This window comes from Rhinolophus sinicus, chromosome 16 (assembly GCF_057876585.1).
Source record: "Rhinolophus sinicus isolate RSI-liver-muscle chromosome 16, RSI-T2T, whole genome shotgun sequence".
Taxonomy (NCBI): Eukaryota; Metazoa; Chordata; class Mammalia; order Chiroptera; family Rhinolophidae; genus Rhinolophus; species Rhinolophus sinicus.
Window position 1 is genome coordinate 184,902,798 of NC_142516.1, and position 12,048 is coordinate 184,914,845.

Sequence of the window (12,048 nt, forward strand, 5' to 3'; positions counted from 1 at the left end):
ACTTTAAAAGGGCGGATTTTATGGTATGTAAATAATATCTCAAAGAAAATGTTGAAAGATAAATCCTGTGCATGCTTGATGCTGGAATGGTCTCTATGTCTAGAGGTCATGTCTCTATCCAAACCTGGAACCTTGGGATAGCCTTTCTGGGCTAAAGCTGTAAATATGGCTAAACTTAAAACATTTTAGAAAATATTATACTTTTCTGTGGAACAACTGGAGTGTGGCTCATTTACCTCTCCAAACTGTTCTTTCCTCTCATTGGAACGATTGTTTTGTTCATTTATTTACTTATTTAGGCATAATGGAAATTGGCATAGTAAAGTGTGCCGTAGCATATTCAAACTGTGAAATTAAATGACAATAAAATTCATCTTGATTATTTGATAATCAACTAAACTTTAGTAGCTAAAATAATGAATACTAATCTAAGAAGAGCATATGTTGGGAAAGGAATATTTGCTTAAGTAAAAAAGGACCTTTTTCCTTCATTTCCTAGTGTTTCTCTTGCATGACGTGTTTTTCTTCACTATTTTTTCTCTTTTGTTTGTTTGTTCCCTTAGGTCCCTATTGCCTGCTCTCCAGACTGTAGTGCTTCTAGCCTTAATATTAGGTTGGGTGGATAAGATTCATTAGCTTTGAATACCGTAACTAGTTAGTAGAAAGCATGTTGAAATAAATTTGAAGTTTTGCATATTTAGAAGTAAGATAAATGCTTCATTTTTTAATGTTCAGTACTGTATTCTTCTTAAATTCATTAATACCTGCTTTTAATACTTCACTACTTATTACTGACACCAACACTGTGTTTTCACATTTGTATATCTGTTAACATTGTCAATTGAGTATTATTATCTATGCTTTGAGAGTATAGAAGTAACTCCATAACATTTTGGGTAATTCAGCCTTTATTGTAAATTACTTACAGACAACACTTTATTTGCTATAACAAAGGAAGTAATATTTATTTATTGAAGATATAGAATCATTGGGATGGTAAATAAGAAACTGTCACAAAGAGACTCCGATTTAGGTCCTCATCTGCTTCAAGTTTTTGTTGTTGTTGTTGTTTTGTTTTTTTAATGGAAACATACAGATCCTAAGAAGTATCAAAAACCATGTACTTACCAATATCATAGCTCTTAGTTTTGACTAATGAGAAGAGCGGGTACTGAAAATAATGCTTTGGGAGCAAGATATTTGAAATTATGCCTGAAAACAATGGACTGGCTTTTTCTTTGTTTTTGTTTTTTATTTCTTAACGTGTGATCCTGTGTGTATTTTTTTCTGGCTAGGTTTAAGAGCAGGACTAGCTGCATCAATTGCTGGGAGTTCTATTATCAACAAAATGTTACTAGCAAACATTGACCCTTGTGGTGCGACGCCATTTATTGACCCAGATCCAGATTCAGTGTAAGAAAATACTTTTGCAAATGTTTTGTTTGGGCTTTTCTTGTGTCTGTGTTATGCTACTGAGACATTTTAAATGTATTGCAATACATAAGCTTCCATATATAAAAAGGATCATCAGAGCACATTGATCCATTTGAACTACAGTGGTTTTCACGATCTGTACCTGAGGTGGGTCCTTCCAGCCTCCTGTCTCTGGTAACGACTCTGTGGTGGAGTCAGGCACCGCCTACTCGCTTGTCCCTGGAATATTTTATTTACTGACTCCTTCATATCCATATTCTTGCTGTTCCTGTCATTTCCTTTCTCACTCTTGCCAAATCTGTCATATTTCCACATCCAGCCTCTGAGTTTACTTATTTCAGGAAGCTTTTAACCCACATTGATCTCTTTCCGTCTTAAACTACTGAAAAACTTTTGGGCAGTTCAATATACACGTCCTTTTCCTTCCATATTTAATTTTGCCTTTATTGTATCTCATTTCTCCGCTGACATCCTCAACGACAGTGCCATGTTTTACACTTTGTACTTTCCAAAGCACCTAGAAGAATGGATGAGATTTAGTAGTTTTTTGCTCAGTAACTGTTTGTCCATTGATAAGAATAGAAGTGGAAATGACTTTCTAATGATAAAATAAAAGAGTATTGGCACCTGAGTACAGGGCCTTCCCATTTGTGCGTGTAGTGAGGGGCTCACGTAGGAGAGAGAACTAAGATTTTGTTACAATTAGTAGAAAAGTATTACCACGACTCTGTCTCCAGTTTGCCTTGCCCACCATCTCTTTATATGTTATCCAAATTTACATGCGTGTGCCAGGGTCATGCACATGGCCTGTGAATAGGAAGCAATTCCTGCTAAACTTTACTCTCTATCAGGAATGGAGTCTTAAATGGTCTTAAGTGCTATTTTGTGTATAAATTGTAATTTTGTGAACCTGAAATTGACTTTTATGTACTTTTCCTTATTATCATAGAGACGGATATTCAGAAAAATGTGTCATGAACAATTACTTTGGGATTGGATTAGATGCAAAAATTTCATTAGAATTTAATAATAAGAGAGAGGAACACCCTGAAAAATGCAGGTAACTTGGTAATGGTAATAACATTATTACATGAAGGCAATTTTACTTTAATTTCATTTATTACCTCTTTTGCTCTCTCTGCCTTTAAAGAGTAAATAAATGATAGTCATTGAAATTGCCTGCCAACATACATTTTCAGGAGCCGAACTAAAAACTTGATGTGGTATGGAGTCCTTGGAACCCGGGAGTTATTACAGAGATCATACAAGAATTTAGAACAGAGGGTTCAACTTGAGGTAAGTTCATCTCAAGTTCATTTGAAGTAAAAACAGTTCATGTTATCTTACATAGAAAAATGATTTTATTTGTGGAGTGAATTTGGCCTAAATTCTTCTTGATTAGTGTTTAAACACTGAGAAGGGGAAAAATGGAAGTAGTCACCAACTTCCTACTAAAGGTATATAGATAGACACTAGATACAAGTGACACACTTAATTATGATTGTCATTGGCTCCTGAAATTTGGATGCCAATGTGGAGTCATGGGACCCCGTGGAAAGATGGAGCCATGGGAGTACATTTTAGGGTGGCATTTTTCATGGATTTTCTCATTAAGTTTTCAAATTCTGACCCAATTCTATAATGCCTCAAGTTTCACGAATCCCTGAAAATAACTTTCATCATAAGTAGAATCTTTTCATATAAGTGTATTTTCATTCCAATTATTTCTAACAAGTTAGTAAAAGAGATTTTGACCATTTAAGTTTTTTAGTATTTTTTACTAATTTAAATAAGAAATTAAGGACAGCAAAAGTTATTTAATCTCCTCCAATAACAGGAAAAAGAAGGTTGGGGACATGGCTTTGAAAAGTCTACTGATTTCTGTGAATTATGCTGACAGGCATCTTTCCTATCTTGTATCTTTTTATAACCAGATATTTCTAATGAAGGGATATCCTATACACTGAAGAATGAACAAATCCTAAGTTTATGGCTCAATGAGTTAAACAGAGTATTATTATTAGGTATTATCTTCACACTGCGGGCTATAGAGGTGCCTGGCTCACTCGTTATCGTCTAAATGTTCTAGGAAAGATACCTTCCACTCTGGAGCACCACTACTAGGTCAGCTAGTTTGATTTATCGGTGCTTGTGAAATTAAGGTAGATGTTCCTGGTTGAAAAGGTACAAAATCTGGAAGGTACCCACTTAGTAAACGCTGTCCTTGACAACCCCATCCCAGGTCAGCTTGGGTTCTCGCCTATGTATTGTGCTGTAATCATTCATTCATTTTCTTACCCATGTCCCCTAGCCACTCTCCTTAAGGACAGGTAGGAAATTGTATTCCTCTTAGTTTTCCTCAGTGTCTTGAACAATCCCTGGCCCTGTCTTGAGGGAGAGACAGACAGGTAAATAATCATTTTACCATAATTTGGTAAATACTGTGATTAAGCCCCATAGGCAGCTAGCTTTAAAATGTAAGGAACTATTGCGAATCAGAATGTTTGAATTGCCTTTATTCCTTTAGCTCTTCAGAAATAGTATTTCTAGCCTTGTCTACTGGTGGTCCAAATTTTGAACAAGACTTATCTTACTTACACAGCTGCATTTTACTCTGCATTGAACAGCGTTTCCTAACTCTTGGGCTTTGGACCCCTTTGGCATGTTGGTGAAACCATGGACTTCCTCTCTGAGTATTGTTTTTAAATGCATTTACAAAAGAAACCAATACTATTGAAATAAATTAATGAAATTAAGAAATTTAGATGGAACTTCTGAAAGTGTTCATTTTTTTCATAGCATTCATTTATAAACCTTGAAGACTGCTCTGAATTTTAAAATTTTTCAATTTATTATTTAGTTTTTTAATTTTTAATTGTTTATTTAAACTAAAAAAAAAAATTCACCCATTTCTCCCATCACCCCCCACCCCACTTCTTGCAACAACCAATCTCTTTATTTATTCGAATGATGTGCCTCCAGTTTTGTTCGTCTTTCTCAAGATTGCTTTGGCTATTTGGGGTTTTTTGTGGTTATATGCAAATTTTAGGATTGTTTATTCTAGTTCTGTGAAAAATGCTGTTGCAATTTTGATAGGCATTGCATTGAATCTCTATATTGCTTTCGGTAGTATGGACATTTTAACAATATTAACTTATTTAATCCATTAGCGAGAACTATCTTTCCATTTATTGTGTCTTCTTCCATTCATTAATGTCTTTCAGTTTTAAATATACAGGTCTTTCACCTCCTTGGTTAAATTTATTTCTATGTATTTTACTCTTTTTGCTACTATTATAATTGGGATTATTTTCTTAATTTCTTTTTTGATAGTTCATTAGTAGTTTATTAGTTTAAATGATTTTTTGATGGAGTTTTCAGAGTTTTCTATGTATAATATCACGTCATCTTCAAATAGTGACAGTTTTCCTTCTTCCTCTTCAATATGGATGCCTTTTAATTCTTTTTCTTGCCTAATTGCTCTGGCTAAGACTTCTGACATTATGTTGAATAAAAATGGTGAGAGTGGAAGTCCTTGTCTTGTTCCTTATCTTAGAGGGAAAGCTTTTAGCTTTTTACCATGGAGTATAATGTTAGCTGTGGGCTTGTCATATATGGCCTTTATTATAAAATCTTTAAGATTCCACAGAATTGTTTCTTTAAATATTTATTTTATATTTATAAAGATAGATTTTTTCCCATTTTCTTTAAGTTAGTTATATGATTTAAACATTTTCTAAACTACACAAAAATACGTGTTCAGTTCTTTGGTTTCAGCGAAAGTTTATTATTCTACTAAATACTTAGTGTTCATTCCTTTAACAAATGCACACTAAGCACCAGCTGTGTTGCAGGAACAGTCCTAGGTGCTGGAATACAGTGTGGACCTTTGAATGTGTTTTCATGAAGAAGTAAAGAAAGGAATTGTAAAAGACGCCTGTGGGGGTAAATTGAGTATAACGTATTCTCAGTTATTTAAAATGTTTGAAAAATTGGTTCAAACAGAATTTTCAGTTGATCTAAAGATTGCAGATAATTTTGATTGGGCATTAAAATGCAATTTTTATAAAGTTATGTTAATTATTTCTAGTGAAAGAATTATTTGGTGAAAATATAGCATTTATTTTAAGTGTGACATCTGCAGGTTCTTCTCTTAAAAATAAGACTTAAACCTTCTATTCAGCAAGAATTTATTCATATGTCATGTATAATTACTTCACTACCCATATAATATTTTTTTCCTTATTAATTGATAATTTAATTTTCATCTAAGTGATTAATTAGAAGGCTTGGAGTATGAGACTTCCCAATGTACATGTGTAGTGTTTTTGGTTCTGACTACTTGAAAAACTCAGTTTTCAGTTTAACCAGTCACCAGTTAGTTACTAAGCACCACCAAAATACCACAAGTTGTCAGAGATACTAGATGAGATGGTGGGAACCCAGAGTCCACCCTCACAGACGCTGCTTTCAGAAGAATGCTTAAAATAAGGACAAAGATGACCATAATAAAAATGAGAATATCCTAAGTGACCTGGAAAAAAAAATTAAGTACTGCCTGATTTTGGTTGAAAGAAGAGGTAAAAACGTTTTTTTGGTTTAATTTGGTTTTCTGTAACAACTTCTGCTGCAATTATTTATACTTTAAAATTTTTAAATTAAAAAAATAAGGTAAGGGTAATGTGTAGGAATATATTTATAAGACAGCAAACATTACCAATACATTTTCCTCCATCATCCTTTGTCTTTGGTATTCTCGTGGCTTCCAAGCTAGTGGTTTTACTCTTTTTATCTAACCTGTAAGCTTTTTACCTTACAGTGTGATGGGCAGTATATTCCTCTGCCCAGTCTGCAAGGAATAGCAGTATTGAACATTCCCAGCTATGCCGGAGGCACTAACTTTTGGGGTGGAACTAAAGAGGATGATGTAAGTATTTCCTTGCTCTTTCCAGTTTCTAGAGGCTGCTCACATTCCTTGACTTGTGGCTCCTTCCATCTTCAAAAGCCAACAAAGGCAGCTTGAGTCTTGCGTTACATCATTTTGGTCGCCTCCTCTGCCTCCCTCTTCTACTTTTAATGACCTTTGTGATTACATTGGGCCCGCCCACATCATCCAGGATAACCTCCCCCGCACAAGGTCCCTAATTTGATCACATCTGCAAAGTCTCTTTTGACATTTAGGGTAACATTGTCATATAAGGTAACATTCACAGATGCCAGGGACTAGGACATGGACATTTTCGGGGTGGAGAAAGGGACATCATCCTACCTACCATAATACCTTTCTTTACTTTTAATTTTCTAAATTTATGTGATATTATTATTCTTGTTTTTAGAAATGTTAAGGCTTATTTAGCCATTGAGATTTAGGGCTATTTTTGATGGCTTTTTATAGTTTCCTATAATAAAAGGAAAAAAGCACTACCTAACAAATGTAATTGTTCTAAAACTAATATTGAAAAAGAGAGGGCACAATTATTAAAGTATATAGAACATAAAAATGAGAAGTGTTATCACGATGTTGTTTGAAGCGTCACATACATTGAATGATAGGCCCTTTGATTTGAGGCTTATGACATAATGGTTCCCACAGATCCATTTTCTCAGGGCTCTTAAATAAGCAGGCAGGGGATTAAAGTAAATTGGAAAGTATTTGTAGTTTTCATGATTTAAATATATTCCAATCCTATTGTCATATAAAACTAACATTAGCAGTCAATTTTTTGTCAGCCTTTCACTTCTCTTAAATATTTTAAGGGGAAGAAATCAGTGAGATTAAGATCAATAAAACTGACATTCCTTGAACACCAACTAGGTAGCCAGACAATGTTCTGAGAGCTACACGTTCATTATTTAATACCTACACTTTTTATCTAAATTTTACCAATAAAGAAACTGACACTAAGTGCGCACAGTTAGTAGGTAGCAGAGGCAGAGTCTAAAACTAGGCAGTCTGACACCAAAAATGATAAGAAATTATCAGTGTTTGAAAATGTCTCCTGATATTTTCAGTGAAAGTTTTCATTAGTATACTACTTTATACTCAATAATTTTTTCAGAGGCATAATTATTTATGAATAGTAAAAAGAGAGTAAAGGGGACAAAGTAATACAGGTGAAATTTAAATTTTTAGGTTAAATTAATTTTGTGAAAATGCAGTTAACATCAAAGTAAAGTAAGCCTACATGATTCTCATCCCCTGCGGTTTCTATTTCCATATTCTCCAACACCCTAAAAAGTTCTTGTATTAAGATACAAAGCACGTATACATACTGTTTGTAACCTTGGAAGATTTCCCTTAGAATATACCTAGTGAATTGGATCAAAACCTGCACGTTCATTAGCTTTAACCTTATGAAATCTATATCACCTTTTGGGTTTTTCAGGTTTCTTAAAATTACATGTGCTTTATTTTGTCAAGACCTCTGAGTTATGTATGAACAGATATTTAATATATTTTATATCAAGATGAATCCTTTGGAAATGTAATCGTTTACTAGTCCAAAGAGTGCTTTATAAGGGGCATGAGTATCATAGCCACGTGGGTCCTAAAACCTTTTTTTATTATGTTGTTTGAAGCTATCTTTAGTGTTTTGGTGTTTTTGGCCTTGGAGTGTCATGTCCTAGTACTGTTCACTTACTTTTCTGCTTACTATTTTTGTGTGTTTTTTAAAAATATGTCTATTGCAGAGTTTACCTTGCTTGATGTGCTGTGTCACCTAAACCTTAGTTTCATTAGCAGAAGTCACCTGTCGTTTTTCCTTTCAGATATTTGCTGCACCATCATTTGATGACAAGATCCTGGAGGTCGTTGCAATATTTGATAGTGTGCAAATGGCAGTGTCAAGGGTCATTAAACTGCAGCATCATCGAATAGCCCAGGTTTGTTTTTCTAAATGAACCTGACTTCACTACCTGAGCCACTGGGGCGTTATTTCAAATGACTCCTGTACCATATAATTCATCTATAAAATACTGACTTTCTTGTTATGTTAGTTATTGCTATGCCGTCGTAAGTGGAAAAGAATGGACTATGGTCAAACTTGAATGCAGATTGCCTGTCAGTTTCCCAGGAGGATTCTAACTCTTTAACTTGTTTTATTTCAGTGCCGTACAGTAAAAATCACTATACTTGGTGATGAGGGCGTCCCCGTGCAGGTGGATGGTGAAGCTTGGGTGCAGCCTCCAGGGATTATTAAAATCGTGCACAAAAACAGAGCTCAGATGCTAACAAGGGACAGGGTATGTGACCACAAAAATTCTTCTAGATTTTTATCAAGCCTTTAAAAAAAATCATAAATTGTTATGAAAAAAGATTTAATGAAATCTTAAGGAAAAAGATTTAAAAACCAAGGAAAATGATTTAAATTGTCTTTTAAATCTGACAGTTAAGCCATTGTGGTTTTAAATATGAACAAATATTTGTATAGGTGCTTTTTTTTTTTTAAATTAATGGATTAAATTTCTTTAGGTCCGCAGAAAAATTGAGCAGAAAATACAGAAAATTCCAATTCTATTCCCACATACCTCATCACCTCCTCAAAAAACACATAAATTCTCCTATTATTAACATCTGGTATTAGTACATTTGTTACAGTTGATGAGCCAATAATTGGCACATTGTTGTTAACTCAAATCTGTAGTTTACATTACTGATTGTGTTGTACATTCTATGGATTTTGACAAATGTATAATCACTTGTATCCACCGCTACAGGGTGATACAGAATAGTTTCACTGCCCTAAAAATTATTTACCCCACCTATCCACACCCCTCCCTCCCTTACCCCAGCCTCGGACAACCACCAATCTTTCCAATATCTCTATATTTTTGCCTTTTCCACAATATGCATTTTTAATTAAGGTCACATACATAACGAATAAGACTGCCCATGTCCACCCTATCTATTATACACATAATAGTAAAGATTGAAACTTTTTTTTTAACTTTTTAGTAATATATTCACCATCATCGATGATATTACTTTTTATTTATTGCAATACACTGGAGAGCTTTAAACTATGTTTCGTATTTATGATTTATTTAATGAGGTGTTATTTAGGAAAAAAGCAATAGTAGTTTCATAGTTATTCATATAATATCTAAATACACCATTATTTGGGCCTCAGAACTCTTAACAGCTCACTGTAATATTAATTTTAAATAGGCTTTCGAAAGCACTCTGAAATCGTGGGAAGATAAGCAGAAGTGTGATTCTGGCAAAGCCGTCCTTCGAACCCATCTGTACATCCAGCACGCTGTGGACCTGGCGACGGAGGAGGTGTCTCAGATGCAGCTGTGCTCCCAGGCTGCGGAGGAGCTGATCACCAGGTGCAGGGGGCCTGCTGGCTTGTGGGCTTGACAGCGCCGGGCTGGCCACCGTTTTACTGGTTTTCATGCATCGTTTCTGTTGTTTGGGGGTATCTAAAAGAGATGCATTTCCTCTCCTCCATTTTTCCCCTCCACACCTGCTCTCCCCTTCATCAGACCCCCTCCAACAAGGACAGACCCACACCTGTGTTCTCTACAGAACAGATCTGGGATTTCCTGAAACACGTGCAGATGTGCTCTGCCGCACCGTACGCTTTCTGTCCCTGTGTGTTTCCCCAGTTTATGCACAGGCTTCACACTACACTACTCACTTACATATTGCCTTATAATTATTCATTAAATGTTGATGGAATGTAGAAGGAAATATAAACATTAATTAACCCTGCTCCCGAGGAGAGTGGGGGCTGGGGGGTGGGAAGAGTCCAAGAATCAGTTTCTGACAAACACATCACAGAGATCGCGAGACGACACAGAAATTGATTGTAGTGGACAGAAAAGAAAGAGATAAACGCCAAGTTTTACGAGCGTAAAACAGATAAAAGTCAGTATGGCCAGGAGTACGCTTCAGAAGAGAGGCGGGACCACGGACAGGTTTCTTATCTCCTCTTTACCTCAGTCTTCTCTACCAGATGGGGATAATAAGCGCCTTCTTACCAGGTCGCCGTGACTGGTAAATGAGACCCACCGTGGACAGTCCTCGTTAGCACTTCATGTCTGGCATGTTTTGTGTTCTCTGAATGGTAGCTATTACATTCTTTCTGCACCTTCATCTGGTCACTAATCAAAATTACGAGAAGGAAAACAAAGCTCGGTGGTCCTAGGGCTTAGTCACTCCCTTTCCCCTCGCCCCCACTCACCACCTGCTCCCCCCATTCCTTATTCTCCTTTTTAAATATCTGTTACACACCTAGAATATACTGGACGTTAGAGATATGAAAGAAAAGATATACACTCCCTTCTACTAGAAAACAGCATTCAAAATTAGAATAAAGTATAGCTGCCAGGTACCGAGTAGCTTAGAGTAAACACAGGGAAAATGACTATTAGTCAGCTAAATCCGTGTAACTGCATTCCTGTCCATCTTAGCTTCTCCTTCACAGAGACAGTAGTTTTAGAGTAAATACATCTCTTTAGGTGCCACAGACAACTTCTATGGACTCCAGTGTACAGTGGGTTTCCTCCCCCACCACTTTATTGAAGTATAGTTGACATAAAATTTGTATGTATTTAAGTAAGTGATGATTTGGTATATGCATACACTGTAAAATGGTTACCACAATCAAGCTAATTCATACAGTATGGAAAACAGTATGGAGGTTCCTCAAAAAAAAGTAAAATAGAACTACAGCATTTTCTTGGAACCAAAATAGGCTCCCTTGAAACCAAAATACACTTCCTATATTATCATCCTATCAACCAACCGAATAACCTTATGGGAAAAAAGGAAGTGGAGCTTGGCCAGGCGTGGGTTTGGTCAGCCTAGTTTGGTTCCCCATCCGTTGTTTTAAATTTTGCAAAAGATGAAAATCAGGCTTACTCGTCAATTTTCAGAATTTATTCATTAAATATTTAACTAGTTTTGAACCTCTTCTGTGTGCCAGCCACTATTGTTGGCACTGCATCGCAGCCCCTCTTCTTAATTTACTGGCAGAGGAGTAGGAGGGCACAGTGTGGCTGAAGCACTGTCCCAGGTCACTCAGTGGGCACTGTGGTCCCACGGGATACCAGAGAGAGGCAGTGCGGGACAGCTGCCTGGAGGAAGTGGTCTGTCTGCTGAGTCTTGAGAGAAGAGTAAGAGAAGGAGAAGCTAAGCCTGGGAGCCAGCCTGTGCAAAGGCCCAGAGGCGGGTGAATGCCTGGTGCTGTCTGGAAATCTCAGGGCGTTTGGGCTGACTGACATGTTGGCATGGTAGATTTGAGGGTGTGGAAAATGTGGATGGAGAGTGGAGGAGGGGCCATATGTTTATCAGGGTGTGTTCGCAAGCAGTGGGGAGCATTGTCTGTAAGACAGCAAAGCTGGGGCAGGGTGAACATGTCAGGAGGGTCCCGATAGGGAACGGTGGATTGAGACAGGAGAGATGGAAGGAGAAGAGCGATTTAAGATGGGTTAGGAAGAGGAGCAGATTCTGAGCATGGCAGGTTCCATGTTGGACTAGAGTTTCAGTCACGTTAGAAATACCTAGGAGATTCAGTTGGCAGTTGGAAGTGTCGATCTGAAGTTGATTGACCTCTTTGTCTTTGAAAATTACAATAACGTTTACTCATCTCTCCTCTTCTGATAAAT

The 12,048-nt window shown here is 36.4% G+C and overlaps 1 protein-coding gene across 7 annotated transcripts in view; it reads left to right on the plus strand.

Moving 5' to 3' along the window:
- DGKH (diacylglycerol kinase eta) overlaps positions 1-12,048 on the plus strand; it is a 165,872-nt gene that overhangs the window by 135,304 nt on the left and 18,520 nt on the right. For all 7 annotated transcript variants that reach the window (XM_074329334.2, XM_074329332.2, XM_074329336.2 and 4 more), the window contains 7 exons: positions 1,296-1,413; positions 2,384-2,494; positions 2,634-2,730; positions 6,254-6,361; positions 8,203-8,316; positions 8,542-8,676; positions 9,602-9,765. In XM_074329334.2, the coding sequence (XP_074185435.2) occupies positions 1,296-1,413; positions 2,384-2,494; positions 2,634-2,730; positions 6,254-6,361; positions 8,203-8,316; positions 8,542-8,676; positions 9,602-9,765 (847 nt within the window). The remainder of the gene's footprint in view (positions 1-1,295; positions 1,414-2,383; positions 2,495-2,633; positions 2,731-6,253; positions 6,362-8,202; positions 8,317-8,541; positions 8,677-9,601; positions 9,766-12,048) is intronic.